The sequence below is a fragment of the Salvelinus alpinus genome, chromosome 28 (assembly GCF_045679555.1).
Source record: "Salvelinus alpinus chromosome 28, SLU_Salpinus.1, whole genome shotgun sequence".
NCBI lineage: Eukaryota > Metazoa > Chordata > Actinopteri > Salmoniformes > Salmonidae > Salvelinus > Salvelinus alpinus.
In genome coordinates this window covers 34,057,306-34,075,021 of record NC_092113.1, presented here as the reverse complement: position 1 = coordinate 34,075,021, position 17,716 = coordinate 34,057,306, and the positions used below count along the sequence as shown (strand labels likewise).

General features: G+C 44.3%; 1 protein-coding gene across 1 annotated transcript; it reads right to left on the bottom strand.

The window, feature by feature from the left end:
• Positions 1 to 13,948: 13,948 nt before the first annotated feature.
• On the bottom strand, positions 13,949 to 17,416 carry LOC139557736 (neurogenic differentiation factor 4-like). Its single transcript, XM_071372880.1, has 2 exons — positions 17,175 to 17,416; positions 13,949 to 16,017 (listed from the first exon to the last, which is right to left on the bottom strand). The coding sequence occupies exon 2, from the start codon at positions 16,009 to 16,011 to the stop codon at positions 14,926 to 14,928; it is 1,086 nt and encodes a 361-aa protein (XP_071228981.1). The 5' UTR covers positions 16,012 to 16,017; positions 17,175 to 17,416; the 3' UTR covers positions 13,949 to 14,925.
• Positions 17,417 to 17,716: the final 300 nt, after the last annotated feature.

Below are 17,716 nucleotides of genomic sequence, written 5' to 3'. Positions count from 1 at the left end.
CTTTTCCAGCATGATGGAGCACCTTGCCATAAGGCAAAAGTGGCTCGGGGAACAAAACATCAATATTTTGGGTCCATGGCCAGGAAACTCCCCAGACGTTAATCCCATTGAGAACTTGTGGTCAATCCTCAAGAGGCGAGTGGACAAACAAAAACCCACAAATTCTGACAAACTCCTAGCATTGATTATGCAAGAATGTGCTGCCATCAGTCAGGATGTGGCCCAGAAGTTAATTGACAGCATGCCAGGGCGGATTGCAGAGGTCTTGAAAAAGAAGAGTCAACACTGCAAATATTGACTCTTTGCATCAACTTCATGTAATTGTCAATAAAAGCCTTTGACACTTATGAAATGCTTGTAATTATACTTCAGTAATCCATAGTAACATCTGACAAAAATATCTAAAGACACTGAAGCAGCAAACTTTGTGGAAATTAATATTTGTGTCATTCTCAAAACTTTTGGCCACGACTGTACACAGAGGATATTTTTGCAGAATTCTGCATGCAGTCTCAATTTGGTGTTTGCCCCATTTTGTAAATTCTTGGTTGGTGAGCGAACCCTAGACCTCACAACCATAAATGGCAATGGGTTTTATAAAACTGACTCAAGGTATTTCTAGCCAGATCCTAATAGGTACGTGAAATTTTATGTTCTGTTTTAATGGCATAGAAGGCCCTTCTTGCCTTGTCTCTCAGATCGTTCACAGCTTTGCGGAAGTTACCTGTCGGGCTGATGTTTAGGCAGAGGTATGTATTGTTTTTTGTGTGCTCTAGCTAGTGTATCAGCTTTACCCATACTTTCCCTCTTTGCTTTAAAGGGAATGGTGATCATCTTCCCCCTTACAAAGGCTTTTGAGGTTTCCCATACCATACCCAATATTTCAGTAGAGACCATATTCTCTTTAGAATTTTTTTTGAAAGTCCTCTCCATGTGATCTCTCAAATTCATCATCCTGTTATAATAACATGTTAAAACGCCAATTACTTCTTCTGACTGTTTCCCTCTGTAATTTAATTTGTAATTACACTATGGCATGATCAGTTAGAGCGGCTATTCCCAAACTGGTGTCCGCGTACCCCCAGGGGTATGTGCAATGCCGCCGGGGGTACGCCAAATAAAAATGTGAATCACATTTTCAAACAGTCCATTTCGATTTTCCGACAGAGCTATACATTTGGGTGATGTTTTTTTCTAGCCTGAGTAGCCTCGTTTCACTGCCAAAATTATTTGAGTGAGAATTAAGACAACTTTCGAGTAGTAAGACATGTAAAAAAGCAACAGTTAACATTATTAAGAAGTGGCTAGAAGAATCGTATATGTTGAGTTACCAAGTGGCTAGGACAGGCAAGCCCCATACTATTGTAGAGGACTTAATTCTTCCTGCTGCCGCGGATATGGCTGGGACAATGCTCGGGGAAAAGGCCCAAAAAACTATACAGACAATGTCTTCATCAAACAACACTGTTTCACAACGCATCAGTGAGATGGCAGGATATGTTTTGAAACAATGACTGTTTTGCATACAAGCAAGTGAATTTTATGCGTTACAGCTGGATGAGTCAATAGACGTGGCGGGCCTGGCACAGCTCCTGGTATATGTCCGTTACGTTTATGGGGGGTCAATTAAGGGGGGTCAATTTCCTCTTCTGCAAACCACTGGAAACCAGCAAACCAGGGGAGGATATTTTTAAAGTACTGGACAGCTTTGTGACATCAAATGGACTTTGGTTGGTATCTGTACTGATGGCGCAAAAGCCATGACAGGCGTGCAAGTAGTTGCTCCCGACACAACTTGGGTACACTGCAGCATCCACCGAGAGGCTCTTGCTGCCAAGGAAATGCCTGATAGCTTGAAAGATGTTTTGGACACCACAATTAATTTGGGTATTTCTGCATTATGCAATAATATGGGCAGTGACCATGTAACGCTTTTACAACATACAGAAGTGCGCTGGTTATCAAGGGGCAAAGTATTGACACGTTGTTTTACATTGAGAGACGAGCTTAAAGTTTACTTTGATGACAATAATAGTCACTTGTCTGACCGCTTGCATGACGAGTTTCTCATACAGCTGGCCTATCTGGGTGATGTTTTTTCTCGCCTGAATGATCTGAATCCAGGATTACAGGGACTCTCCGGGACTATATTCAGTGTTCAGGACAAAATTGAGGCTATGATTAAGGAGTTGGAGCTCTTCTCTGTCTTCTCTGTCAAGGACAACACACAGGTCTTTCCATCATTATATGATTTTTTGTGTGCAAATGAACTCAAGCTGGCGGCCAATGTCAAATATGATATAGCGAACCACCTGAGTGAGCTGGGTGCGCAATTACGCAGGTACTTTCCCGAAACGGACGACACAAACAACTGGATTTGTTATCCCTTTCATGCCCTGCCTCCATTCCACTTACCAATATCTGAACGAGAGCCTTATCAAAATTGCAACAAGCTGTTCTGTGAAAATTTTATTTAATCAGAAGCCACTGCCAGATTTCTGGATAGGGCTATGTTCAGAGTATCCTGCCTTGGCAAATTGCGCTGTTAAGACACTGATGCCCTTTGCAACTACGTACCTATATGAGAGTGGATTCTCGGCCCTCACAAGCATGAAAACTGAATACAGGCACAGACTGTGTGTGGAAAATGATTTAAGACTGAGACTCTCTCCAATACAACTCAACATTGCAGAGTTATGTGCATCCATTCAAGCACACCCTTCTCATTAATCTGTGGAGAGTTATTCACCATTTTTGATAAACAAATAAGGTTTATATGTAAGATGGCTAAATAAAGAGCAAAATTATTGATTATTATTATATTATTATTTGTGCCCTGGTCCTATAAGAGCACTTTGTCACTTCCCACGCGCCGGGTTGTGACAAAAACGCATTCTTATGTTTAGTAAATGTATTGTGTAGTGTGTGTGTGGCAGGCTTACAATGATGGCAAAAAACAACATTTGAGAGTACGCTGACCCTGGTGCTAGAGGGGGTACTCCGCTGGATGGTGAATGTTTGAAGGGGTACTATAACAGTTTGGGAACCACTGCTCTAGGGTAATGGTGTCTAGATGGAATTTGTATTTGTGGTCCTGGCAACCGGACCTTTTTTAGAACACCATTATTTTGGTCTTGCTGAGATTTACTGTCAGGGCCCAGGTCTGACAGAATCTGTGTAGAACATCTAGGTGCTGCTGTAGGTCCTCCTTGTTTGGGGACAGAAGCACCAGATCATCAGCAAACAGTAGACATTTGACATCAGATTTTAGAAGGGTGAGGCCGGGTGCTGCAGACTGTTCTAGTGCCCTCGCCAATTCGTTGATATACATGTTGAAGAGGATGAGGCTTAAGCTGCATCCCTGTCTCACCCCACGGCCCTGTGGGAAGAAATATTAGTGTTTTATGCCAATTTTAACCGGACACTTGTTGTTTGTGTACATGGATTTAATAATGTCGCATGTTTTTCCCCCAACACCACTTTCCATCAATTTATATAGCAGACCCTCATGCCAAATTGAGTCCAAAGCTTTTTTTGAAGTCAACAAAGCATGAGAAGACTTTGCCTTTGTTTTGGTTTGTTTGTCAACTAGGGTCTGCAGGGTGAATACGTCATCTGTTGTACGGTAATTTGGTAAAATGCCAATTCTACATTTTCTCAGTACATTGTATTCACTGAGAAAATGTATGAGTCTGCTGTTAATGACAATGTAGAGGATTTTCCCAAGGTTGCTGTTGACGCATATCCCATTGTAGTTACTGGGGTCAAATTTGTCTCCACTTTTGTGGATTGGGGTGATCAGTCCTTGGTTCCAAACATTGGGGAAGATACCAGAGCTAAGGATGATGTTAAAGAGTTTAAGTATAGCCAATTTGAATTTGTGGTCTGTATATTTTATCATGTCATTAAGGATGCCATCAACACCACAGACCTTTTTGGGTTGGAGGGTTTGTATTTTGTCCTGTAGTTCATTCAATTTAATTGGAGAATCCAGTGGGTTCTTTCTGGTAGTCTTTAATAATTGATTGTAAGATTTTGTATTTGATCATGTATATGTTTTTGTTGTTTATTCTTTGTTATAGGGCCCAAAACATTGGAGAAGTGGTTTACCCATACATCTCCATATTGGATAGATAACTCTTCGTCCCTCACAAAGTCCTACTCTACCCTCTTCCAGCACTTCTCCTCCTCTCCTTTCCTCCTCCTTCCCCTCTTCTTCATCAATCACCATTGGTTCCCTGATGCACTGCTCCCATACAGCTCTGGTTACGCTTACAAAACACTACAAATGAATCACTTATGTTCAGAGTACAACTAAACTCACCCATTGAATGTTCTCTCAAACTAACTTGACCTATTCGTTTTAAGTCTGAGTAAAGTGGAGCAGATAAAGGACTTCAAGAAAGCCTTTTGTAATTCTTATCAGCGACCAACATTGATTGGCCAGAGAATCAACAGCGTATGTAACAAGAAAGCTCAAAGGACACAGTGGCCTTGACCCTGGAGGACAGTTCAATGACCCCGGAGGACAGTTCAATGACCCCCATGACCTCTCTGCTCCGGACAGGACTAGACAAGACGGCACTCCCTTCGCAAAGCCGACACAAGCAGACCAAGAGAAGACTTGGCTTAGCCTATGCTACGTGACTCCTTGCATAATATCTGAAAAGAGAGAACTCCCTTTGAGTCCCCCCCCTCTCCGGGCCCTCCTGCCTTGCCTTCTTTTTGTGCCCTGGCTCCAAAGAGACCCCCATCTGTCGCTCCACTCGCCCCATTGTGTGAGCGTCAAAGCTGGGCAACTTCCCCAAAGCAGTAGGCGTGAGGAGGGGGGCCAGGCCAGGGTAAACAGAACAGCACCCAGAACCCATTAGAATCTCTTTAACTCTGACACCCTAGTAACTCTCACAGAGCTCTGGGAGGGGTAGGACCACACCCCCTTATCCCAGATCACAATATCACCTTTTATATCCACTCACATACGTATTAAGTCCACCAATCTGCTCTCTTTCTACCCCCCCTTACCAGCTCTCTTTCTTGACGTTTCTTTTGGAATCTAGCTCTAGCCCATTTTTCATTTCCCACCCCCCCTCCCTAGCCGTACTGAAATACTTCCGTGTCATTGTACTGTATTTGAAGTGGTGAACATGGTTGTTTATGTACAGGAAGAATTTTCTAGTGGTTGACTCTTGTTCAGGAACCAAAAGTGTTGTTAGAGTTGTTTGGTGATGTAATAGCTTGTGTATAGTGAGTAAGTAGAGTTTATTGGTATCAAGCCCAGTTCATGACATACTAATTAATTCTGACTCTATGGAGTTTAGGCTATTACTTTGGCAGATCTCACTCTCCATCTATTTAATTAAAATGTTCCTCCCCCTCACACCTTACCTCTCCTCCCCATGCCAACCTTCTCCTCTCCTCTCCCTCACACCTCCTCCTTTCTTCCCCCTCACACCTCCTCCTCTCCTCCCAATGCCAACCTCCTCCTCTCCTCCCAAAGCCAACCTCTTCGCCTCCCCCTCACACCTCCTTCTCTTCTCCCCATGCCAACCTCCTCCTCTCCTCTCCCTCACATCTCCTCCTCCCCCTCACACCTCCTCCTCTCCTATCCTTCACACCTCCTCCTCTCCTCCCCCTTCTCCTCTTCTCCCACCTCCTCTCCTCCTCTCACACCTCCTTCTCCCCCTCACACCTCCTCCTCTTCTCCCCATGCCAACCTCCTCCTCTCCTCCACACGCCAACCTCCTCCTCCCCCTCACACCTCCTCCTCCCGCTCACGTCTCTTCCTCCTCCCCTATCACCTCCTCCTCTCCTCCCCTCTCACCTCCTCCTCACCTCCCCCTCACACCTCATCCTCTTCTACCCTCACACCTCCTCCTCTCCTACCCCTCATACCTTCTCATCCTCCCTCACACCTCCTGTTGCTATAGGCCACCAAGACCTAATAGTCAGTATCTAACTAATATGTGTGAAATGCTTCATAGTGTATGTGATGTAAAGAGAGAGGTCTACTTTCTTGGGGACCTGAATATTGACCTCGTTTTCATCAAGCTGTCTATCAAGAGGAAGCTTCTTAGTTTATTAATTCATCCACCAGGGTGTTCACAAACACTACAGGAACAACATGTATTGATCACATGTTTACTAATACTGTAGAATTTTGTTCTATAGCTGTATCCGTAACCATTGGATGCAGTGATCACAATATAGTTGCTATATCCAGGAAAGCCAAAGTTCCAAAAGCTGGGCCTAAAATAGTGTATAAGAGATCATACAAAAGAATTTGCTGTGAGTCTTATGTGGATGATGTTAAACATATTTGTTGGTCTGATGTGATTAATGAGGAGCATCCAGACGCTGCACTTGATGAATTTATTTAATTGCTTCTTCCAATTATTGATAAACATGCACCTGGTAAGAAACTGACTGTTAGAACTGTTAAGGGTCCATGGATCGATGAGGAACTGAAAAAACTGTATGGTTGAAAGAGACGGGGCAAAAGGAGTGGCTAATAAGTCTGGCTGTACATCTGACTGGCTGATTTACTGCAAATTGAGAAATGATGTGACTAAACTCAACAAAAAGAAGAAAAAACTGTATTATGGTCAATGATATAATGATGGGAAAAAACTTTTGTGTGCTTTAAGTTCAATTATGGGCAGAAAGACAAATTCAACTCAAATTCAACAAATTCAACAATTCAAACTCCTCAGGCCTGGAGGGAAGCCAAAGTCATCCCGCTACCCAAAATTGGTAAAGCAGCCTTTACTGGTTCTAATAGCAGACCTATCAGTTGCTGCCAGGTCATAGCAAACTGTTGGAAAATACTGTGTTTGACCAAATACAATGCTATTTCTCTGTAAACAAATTAACAACAGACTTTCAGCATGCTTATAGAGAAGGGCACTCAACATGTACTGCACTGACACAAATTACAGATTATTGGTTGAAAGAAATGGATCGTAAGAAGACTGTGGGAGCTGTACTGTTATATTTCAGTGCAGCCTTTGATATTACTGACCATAACCTGTTGTTGAGAAAACATTTGTGTTATGACTTTTCAATCTCTGCCATATCGTGTATTTAGAGCTATATATGTAATAGAACTCAGGCAGTTTTCGTTAATGCAATTTTCTCTAATGTCAAATGTGTGGTGTACAGCTGGGCAGCGCTCTAGGCCCTCTACTATTTTCTATTTTAACCAATGACCTGCCACTGGCATTAAACAAAGCATTCAACCATATACGCATTAGCAACCACAGCTAATGAAGTCAAGGAAACCCTTAACAAAGAGTTGCAGTCAGTTTTGGAATGGGGGCCAGTAATCAACTGGTCCTGAACAGCTCTAAAATGAAAAACATTGTATTTGGCACGAATCATTCCCTAAATTCTATACCTCAGTGTAATCTAGTAATGAATGGTCTGGCTGATGAACAAATTGAGGAGACTAAATTACTTGGTGTTACCTTAGACTGTAAACTGTCATGGTCAAAACATATAGATCCAATAGTTGTAAAGATGGGGAGAGGTCTGTCCATAATAAAGAGATGCTCTGCTTTTTTGACACCACACTCCACAGAGGAAGTCATGCAGGCTCTAGTTTTATTTTATCTTTATTATTGTCCAGTGATATGGTCAAGTGCTGCAAAGAAAGACCTAGTTAAGCTGCAGCTGGTCCAGAACAGAGCGGCACGTCTTGCTCTTCATTGTAATCAGAGGGCTAATATAAATACTATGCATGCCAGTCTCTCTTGGCTAAGAGTTTAATTAAGAATGACTGCATCACTTCTTCTTTTTATAAGAAAAAATAATTTGTTGGAAATTCCAAATTGTTTGCATAGTCAACTTACACACAGCACTGACACACACACTTACCCCAGCAGACATGCCACCAGGGGTCTTTTCACAGTCCCCAGGTCCATAAAAAATTATAGGAAATGTACAGCATTATACAGAACCATGAGTGCTCTCTTATATAACGCAAATGAACAGCATTATACAGAACCATGAGTGCTCTCTTATATAACGCAAATGAACAGCATTATACAGAACCATGAGTGCTCTCTTATATAACGCAAATGAACAGCAAACCTGGTTTAAAAAAACTAATAAAGCAACACCTCACGGCACAACGCCCCTCATAGATGCACACACACTACATGTTCATGTTTTTAAATGTATGTAAATTGAAAAGTATTTTGTCTGTATTATCTTTTTCATTATGAGTTAGACCCCAGTAAGACTAGCTGTCACCATTGGCGTCTGCTATTGAGGATCCTAATACATTTAAATCTTTAAAAAACTCCCCCCTAAGACCTCCACCTCGCCTCCCCCACACCTCCTCCTCCCTCACACCTCCTCCCCATGCCAACCTCATCCTGCCTCCGCTGTTCCTTTATTGTTTGCCTCTTTCTTTCCCCTCTTTCTTCCTACCTACATCTATACCTCTTTTTAACTCTCTCCCCAGATGCTCCTTTTGGTCCCAGCCATCTCAGTTTCAGGACCTGCTCCACCTTTTCCACCGCTACATTCCTTTCTCTCGCCTCTCCTCCCCTCCTCTTTCCTCATCTCCCCTCCTCCTCTTTTCCCCTCTTTCCCCTCCTCATCTTTCTCTCTCCTCCCCTCCTTCTTTACCTTTCTTCTCCGTGTCTTGTATGTGACGCTGTAACCCAAGAGGCAAGGAGAGAAAGAGGAGAGAATGAGGCGGATGGAGGGAGTGGAGGAGGGAGGATCACAGTGTTATCCCCAGCTTAAAGGCAGGCTATGGGATTAACCCCAGTGCAGACACTGATTAAAGCCATCCATCAGCTCTTATGGACCCATTAATAACATCTTAATCACAATGCTTTATCCCTCCATCCATCCCTCCATCCATTCCTCCCTCCATCCATCCCTCCATCTAGCTGGCCCCTATGGATCAGGACCTTTCATTTTAGTGGGAGAAGCTGTTGTTTGACCAGTGGATTAGTGATGCTGTGCTGAGAGACAAAATAAGAGAGAGAGGGTGACACTGCACTTTGCTGTTCCCTTCATCATCCAGTCACACTTTGCTGTTCCCTTCATCATCCAGTCACACTTTGCTGTTCCCTTAATCATCCAGTCACTCTTTGCTGTTCCCTTCATCATCCAGTCACTCTTTGCTGTTCCCTTCATCATCCAGTCACTCTTTGCTGTTCCCTTCATCATCCAGTCACACTTTGCTGTTCCCTTAATCATCCAGTCACTCTTTGCTGTTCCCTTCATCATCCAGTCACTCTTTGCTGTTCCCTTCATCATCCAGTCACTCTTTGTTGTCCCCAGCATCATCCAGTCACTCTTTGTTGTTCCCAGCATCATCCAGTCACTCTTTGCTGTTCCCTTCATCATCCAGTCACTCTTTGCTGTTCCCTTCATCATCCAGTCACTCTGCTGTTCCCTTCATCATCCAGTCACACTTTGCTGTTCCCTTCATCATCCAGTCACACTTTGCTGTTCCCTTCATCATCCAGTCACTCTTTGCTGTTCCCTTCATCATCCAGTCACTCTTTGATGTTCCCTTCATCATCCAGTCACTCTTTGTTGTTCCCAGCATCATCCAGTCACTCTTTGCTTTTCCCAGCATCATCCAGTCACTCTTTGCTGTTCCCTTCATCATCCAGTCACTCTTTGCTGTTCCCTTCATCATCCAGTCACTCTTTGCTGTTCCCTTCATCATCCAGTCACTCTTTGCTGTTCCCTTCATCATCCAGTCACTCTTTGCTGTCCCAGCATCATCCAGTCACTCTTTGTTGTTCCCAGCATCATCCAGTCACTCTTTGCTGTTCCCTTCATCATCCAGTCACTCTTTGCTGTTCCCTTCATCATCCAGTCACTCTTTTCCTATCCCTAACTTTTCATTTATTTTCGCAACTGAAATGGGATCCTATCTGCTCTGTGGAGTAAAGATGGATTAAAAGTTCAAAGTTTATGTTGTTGATAATGTGGCTTCACATTAGATGTATATTTTCAATGATGCATGTTTTATTATTATTATTTAACATTTATTTGACCAGGCACGTCAATTGAGAACAAATTATTATTTACAATGACAACCTGGGCATGGACGCATTGGGAAGATACCTCGCAGTGCCTATTGCATGTTATAAGATGTAGTTGGCAATGGCCCTGTGCATATCAGTCCATGTCTGTAGATTGAGTTGTGTCCCAGATGACAATGGCATATGAGCTGTCCCATGGGACTGACTGGCTAGCCACAAGTCGCAATCTGCTGCCTGCACACTGGCCAAGTTGGAATTGGTGAGTATATGTTTCTCTCACAACTTCATAATTTTTTTATATACTGTAAATTCGTTTTTTGACCTCCCTTTCTTTATTGGTCTCCCTACTCACCTCTGACCTGTAACACTTTTTATATTTTATAACATTTTATAATGTTTTGGATGTTGCTGTTTGATATTTCATAATGCTTAAATCCATCTCATCCCTACCGATTCAAATTTGTTCAAGGATAATCCACAAGCCCTTCTGCCACCACTTTACAAACACAAAATAGCCATATAGAAATGACACAAAGCAACAGTAGCAGTGAACCAGACAGCAACTCTTCCAGCACATTGTTCCTGGCCAAACTTCCGTCCGTCCGTCTGTGCGGAGCTATGTGACGTTCCTATGCCCAGGCTGAAAGCAGAGAAGAGAGGAGGAAGGGAAACACTTGTGATTAGATAGAGCAAGGACCTCATTCACCTCTACTCTGTCACACTTCTTTTCCTCTCTCTATTTTCCACTCTCTCTCTTTCTCCCTCGCCTTCCCTCTCTCCAATTTGGCCCCAGCTGTCCGTCAACCCCCCGTAGTTCTCCCAGCTGTCTTTCCTCTCGGAACGAGAGGCGCGAACAAGAATAAAGGTCAGGGGTCAAGAGAAAGAACAGGCTGTACTTACAATGGACTAGTGGTGCCCACTAAAACAATCACTTCATTTCCCCCCTTCCCTTTTTTCCGTACCGCTGGGACTGGATAACTGGAAAAGACACACACCTAAGGAGAGGTGGATGAGGAGGCGCTAAGGAGAGGTGTCTGTGCAGGCGCTAAGGAGAGGGAGGAGGCGCAAAGGAGTGGGAGGAGGAGGCGCTAAAGAGAGTTGAATGAGCAGGCGCTAAGGAGAGGTGGGTGAGGAGGCGCTAACGAGACGTGGATGAGGAGATGCTAAGGAGAGGTGGATGAGGAGGCGCTAAGGAGACGTGGATGAGGAGGTGCCAAGGAGACGTGGATGAGGAGGTGCCAAGGAGACGTGGATGAGGAGGTGCCAAGGAGAGGTGGATGAGGAGGCGCTAAGGAGACGTGGATGAGGAGGCGCTAAGGAGAGGAAGGAGGAGGCGCTAAGGAGAGGTGGATGAGCAGATGCTAAGGAGAGGGAAAAGGAGGAGCTAAGGACTGGAAGGAGGCGCTAAGGAGAGGTGGATGAGCAGGCGCTAAGGAGAGGGAAGAGGAGACGCTAAGGACAGGAAGGAGGCGCTAAGGAGAGGAAGGAGGAGGGCTAGTGCTATTGGAGAACTGTCACAAAGGCACCTTATTTTCCTAAAGGACCACAATGGTAAACACACTCACACTCTCTCTCAGCACTACGTCTTTTAAGTTGAGCTTCAGTTAACTTTTTTTATGTTGTATTTAAGTTTTACCACAATATTACCCAGTAGTTCTAGGAGTGGTTAATAAGTTGTTTATTTGTAATATGTTCTGATTAAGATGTTTACTAAACTTGGTGTTGGTCCAATTGTTTTGTCATGAGATGTATAGGACAATGTGTCATGGGGAGAAAGAGAGAAAGAAAGGCTTCCATGACACCGTCACTTGTTCCCCAGGCCTGTTTTCCCATGGCCCTGTGGCACGCTGCGCCCCTTCCTGACCTGGAAGAAGCAGGGAAACCCTGTAGCACAGCCCAGGAATGACATCACACACATCAACATTAACCACAGGACCCCGTTATTAAAACAAGTGTTTGTCTTTTAGGTTATCAGCTGAATGTAAATGGAAGTAATGTCAATTATCTGTAATTTTACCGTAAGCCAAAACAGTCCGTTTTCAGGTAGCCCTGGGATCCATAACAGTCCGTTTTCAGGTAGCCCTGGGATCCATAACAGTCCCTTTTCAGGTAGCCCTGGGATCCATAACAGTCCGTTTTCAGGTAGCCCTGGGATCCATAACAGTCCCTTTTCAGGTAGCCCTGGGATCCATAACAGTCCGTTTTCAGGTAGCCCTGGGATCCATAACAGTCAGTTTTCAGGTAGCCCTGGGATCCATAGCAGTCAGTTTTCAGGTAGCCCTGAGATCCATAACAGTCCGTTTTCAGGTAGCCCTGGGATCCATAACAGTCAGTTTTCAGGTAGCCCTGGGATCCATAACAGTCAGTTTTAAAGTTGCCCTGGGATCCATAACAGTCAGTTTTCAGGTAGCCCTGGGAACCATAACAGTCAGTTTTCAGGTAGCCCTGGGATCCATAACAGTCAGTTTTCAGGTAGCCCTGGGATCCATAACAGTCAGTTTTCAGGTTGCCCTGGGAACCATAAGAGTCAGTTTTCAGGTAGCCCTGGGATCCATAACAGTCAGTTTTCAGGTAGCCCTGGGAACCATAACAGTCAGTTTTAAGGTTGCCCTGGGATCCATAACAGTCAGTTTTCAGTTAGCCCTGGGAACCATAACAGTCAGTTTTCAGGTTGCCCTGGGAACCATAACTGTCAGTTTTCAGGTTGCCCTGGGATCCATAACAGTCAGTTTTCAGGTAGCCCTGGGATCCATAACAGTCAGTTTTCAGGTTGCCCTGGGATCCATAACAGTCAGTTTTAAGGTTGCCCTGGGATCCATAACAGTCAGTTTTCAGGTAGCCCTGGGAACCATAACAGTCAGTTTTCAGGTAGCCCTGGGATCCATAACAGTCAGTTTTCAGGTAGCCCTGGGATCCATAACAGTCAGTTTTCAGGTTGCCCTGGGAACCATAAGAGTCAGTTTTCAGGTAGCCCTGGGATCCATAACAGTCAGTTTTCAGGTAGCCCTGGGAACCATAACAGTCAGTTTTAAGGTTGCCCTGGGATCCATAACAGTCAGTTTTCAGGTAGCCCTGGGAACCATAACAGTCAGTTTTCAGGTTGCCCTGGGAACCATAACTGTCAGTTTTCAGGTTGCCCTGGGATCCATAACAGTCAGTTTTCAGGTAGCCCTGGGATCCATAACAGTCAGTTTTCAGGTTGCCCTGGGATCCATAACAGTCAGTTTTAAGGTTGCCCTGGGATCCATAACAGTCAGTTTTCAGGTAGCCCTGGGATCCATAACAGTCAGTTTTCAGGTTGCCCTGGGATCCATAACAGTCAGTTTTAAGGTTGCCCTGGGATCCATAACAGTCAGTTTTCAGGTAGCCCTGGGAACCATAACAGTCAGTTTTCAGGTTGCCCTGTGATCCATAACAGTCAGTTTTCAGGTAGCCCTGGGAACCATAACAGTCAGTTTTAAGGTTGCCCTGGGATCCATAACAGTCAGTTTTCAGGTAGCCCTGGGAACCATAACAGTCAGTTTTCAGGTTGCCCTGGGATCCATAACAGTCAGTTTTCAGGTAGCCCTGGGATCCATAACAGTCAGTTTTCAGGTTGCCCTGGGATCCATAACAGTCCCTTTTCAGGTAGCCCTGGGATCCATAACAGTCCCTTTTCAGGTAGCCCTGGGATCCATAACAGATGCCCCTATTTGTATATTATATTATGGGATTGTTAAACCAACAGAGGAACAAAGACATATTCTGTCCTAATATGGGACCTTGACTGTTTTGAAGTCCACTGGTGATATACCTGTCCATATCTAATGGCACTATGGAGTAAATGATGTGCGGCTGAAACTGATATACTGTATCTGGTAGCCTATATCTGACTGGTCCTCATTTCCTTTGTGTGAAAAGACTTCAAACCATGGCACAATGTGTTGCAACAGAAATAGTATATAATACGAATATTTATTCAATTAAGTGCGAAACAGCAAAATATTTACAAAAATTGTATGACAAAGTTGTGATCGACACCAAAACTGAGAAATACCTGAAAGATACTTCAAATAAATAATTGTAATACTTCATCAGTAAAGCTGCCAGTGACTGACAATGCACTGCACGAAGGAGACAGTAAAACAAAAAACAGTGCTGAGAAAATGCAAAAAGGAACAGACAATAGTTATACAAAAATAAATATTAAATACAGATATAAATTAAATTCATTTCTGTTCATACAGCTAATAGGATACTGGCTACAGTATTGGCCTAAGTGCAGAAGTTATAGTAAATGAGGGTAGAACAACATTGTGTCACTTCCTCCCCATCTTCAGGCACACTGAGAACTTTCTACCCAAGTACTCCTAGGTTTTAAGGGGTCTACACAGTCTTGCTCTCTACCTAGTTCTACATACATTTATTTAGCAGAATTTTTGGAATGCGACGCAAACGGACCTCAGTAGGCTCTGTTTGCGTAGACTGTGTAGAGCCATTTAGTGGAGATCCCTGGTCATGGATATCTGAGACAGTGTGCAGTCAGTGCGTATACCTGGATATCTGATTTGGTAAACAATAACAAGTAATATAGCTACATAGCCTATAATAGGAACTGGGGGAGGACTAAACCAGACAGAAAGAAATGACAATACAAACAATAAACAATGAGAATAAATTAATAATACTATTAAGGGTGTATCTTTATCTTTCCAGTAGTTCTTTATGATCAGGTAGGTTGAGTTGAGTCTCTCTCTGAGCATTCTACAGTCTCCCAGAGTAAGATAGCAGACAGTGTAAACGTCATATCATTGTCTCTCTACACAGTAATTCATAGAGTCACGGGCCTATACGTATGGGCAGCAGGATTGCAGGACCAGAGGCAGGGCTCTGTATGGATCTCTCCCCTGGCCACGCAGCTTCACTTTCCCCTTCACTCACTGTAGATGGTGCCCATCTGTGAGGCGATCATGTGTGGTGGAGGGAAGGAGTCGAAGGCCTGGATGTCTAGGGGCAGTTCGTAGCGTGAGGCCTGGAAGAGGTAGCCTTGAGGCCCTGGCAGCCCGCCCAGGGAGGAGGGGGGGTAATGGGGAAGGGACGAGAGGTAGTGGGAGGGGTAGTTCCTCTCAGCCTCGTGGGGGGAGGGCTCTTGCTTCAGGATGAAGTTGCTGCTGATGCTGAGGGGAGGAGTGAGGGGCCCGTCGTAAGGGGGGGTGCCGTTGCTACTACAATCTTTAGGGGAGGGGTGCTGCTCGTAGGGCACTCCCTTGAAGCTTTTCATGTGGAGTAGGTGGGAGGCCTCCAGTGAACCGTAGGGAGGGCTAGGCAGGCCCGTAGAGGGGTAGTGACCACTCAGTGGTTGATGACCACAAGGCTGGCCCCCTACACCACCCCCGACTCCCAGAGCGCCACAGGGCTTCTCATCCAGCTTGTTGATCATCAAGGGGGCTGAAGGCCCCAGCTGGAGACACCCAGCCACCAGGTTGCTAGTGGGCTGGGACAGGCCTTTACACAGAATCTCTATGAAGCCGTGGCTCTCTGGGGACTGACCACTCTCCAGCACCTCAGACAGGGCCCAGATGTAGTTGTGGGCCAGCCGCAGGGTCTCGATCTTGGACAGTTTCTGGGTCTTGGAGTAGCAGGGCATGACCTTACGTAACACTTCTAGTGCATCGTTTAGCCCGTGCATGCGGGAGCGTTCGCGGGCATTGGCTTTGCTGCGTCTCGCCTTGAACCTCTCCTGTCTGGCTCTGGTCATCTTCTTCTTCTTGGGGCCCCTCCGTTTTGGTGCCTCGTTCTCTGCGTCCATTCCAGCCTCCTCATCACCATCATTATAAATGTCTTCTTCCTCCTGATCCTCAATGTCTTCGCTGCCCTGCCCAATGCTTCCGAGGCCCTCAGGGCCCCGGCTATAGCGGCCCCCCATCTCTAGACCTCCCTCTCCATCCTGGGAGCTCATGTCCTCCCCTAGCCACCCCAGGGAACTGACCAGCTCAGACACCTCTCCACGTTTAGACATTGTGATCTGAAGAAATAAAAACACATATTTGATCAAGCACATTGTTTCCTGTTTGCCATAGAAATCAGGACAGAGCTCAAATGATCAGACATGCATTTTGAGATGGATAATTAGGGATGGCACCACCATCCCTAATGTAGTCGGCTAAGTATTATTGAAATTAGTCGACCTATTTACTGTTCCCATTATATTGGTTGCCTAGATATGAGATAATCCTTTCAGAACTGCTGTGTGGACAGCGCATACTAGCCCAGGAAGCTAATTTTCCATCCCATGGAATGGATGAATATTTGAGCAGATACAGAACATCTCTCAACTCTGACAGAAAAATAATTGAGGAAAATGTGTTCAATTTCCAGTAAGCAGTATAATTCTCTCGTTGGTAGTCGACCTAATGTGAGACACTTTGGGGCTAAACTCAGTGGTTCCCTGCTGTTGATGTCGTGATTTTGGAGACACTGTCAATCTGGGACACGAAGGGATTTGTCCAGCATATAAAACCCTCAGATTAAATTGAGGGTATATAGACGAGTGAACAAACACGGGAACAAATATATGCTGCATTAACAGCTAGGTTTGATTTGCTGAGCGGAATCAATACCGTTTTAAATCCAATTTTGCTAGCAATTGTTATAAAAAATGCCATTACACGAGATTGATTTCTGAGTCCAAAGGATATAAAACGTTAATTGTGGACTCGTTTGAACTTTCTCAAACACACCAGAATCTAAATAGCCTAAATCTCTGCCTAAGAGCAGACATTATTGTTCTAAAACTACGTTGTCCTAGTTACTGATTGAGTAGCCGTGCGTAAAAGTGGGACAGTTTCCTACAATTGTAGGCTAACTGTATTTGACACTGACAATAGTAGCCTATTGCATATGATAAAATAGAAACCATAACATGCTGTCTATATTCCGACAATACAATTAGTGGTCTCACTTTCTTGTTGATATGATCCGATAATGCATTATAGTTTCGTTTTTTGGTGGCATTGGTATAGGACGATTATGAAGAATGCCATCTTCATGAATTGCTTTCCTGTTATAGAAAACAGTAAAAACTCGAATATAAATGCAGTTTACAGTTATTTGTATCTGTTGGCACCCATTGCATAAATCCTCTGTGATCAATACTAAATTATCTGGAACAAAAAAACTCACCTGTTTACAACTCGCACTTCCAAATTTGTCAGACGTCTGGCTAACTTCCAAAGTCCCACTACCAACCAAAATGATTTAACTCAACCGTTTCTTTCTGTTGCGCACAGTGTCACAGTCCTCTCCAAGTTCTCTTTCTTTCCCTCAATTATCCATCAGTGCGCCTGAGACTTTCATCTCCGACTGGCACGAATATGTCGGAGTTTAGCCTTTAGGAGATGGACTGGCCCCTCCCACGTGCACCTCGCCCATAATGCCAAACGCGCGTGGCGGGCTCGAGCCCAAAGTGTCTCGTCCAAACAACCGTACATGCGTCACCAATGTGTGTGTGTGTGTGTGTGTGTGTGTGTGTGTACACAATACTATTTGTCCAAAATTGTCACATTATTATTTTTCCCCATTTCAAAATGTTATTGCATATCTCATAGGTTGAAATAGGCAACCATGAGATTTATTTTGCAATTCAATGCATTGTAAAAGGAGGATTTGGGGCGTATATTGGAAATGTGAGAAGTCTATAGCTACGGTTGTGCTGTAACCCAATT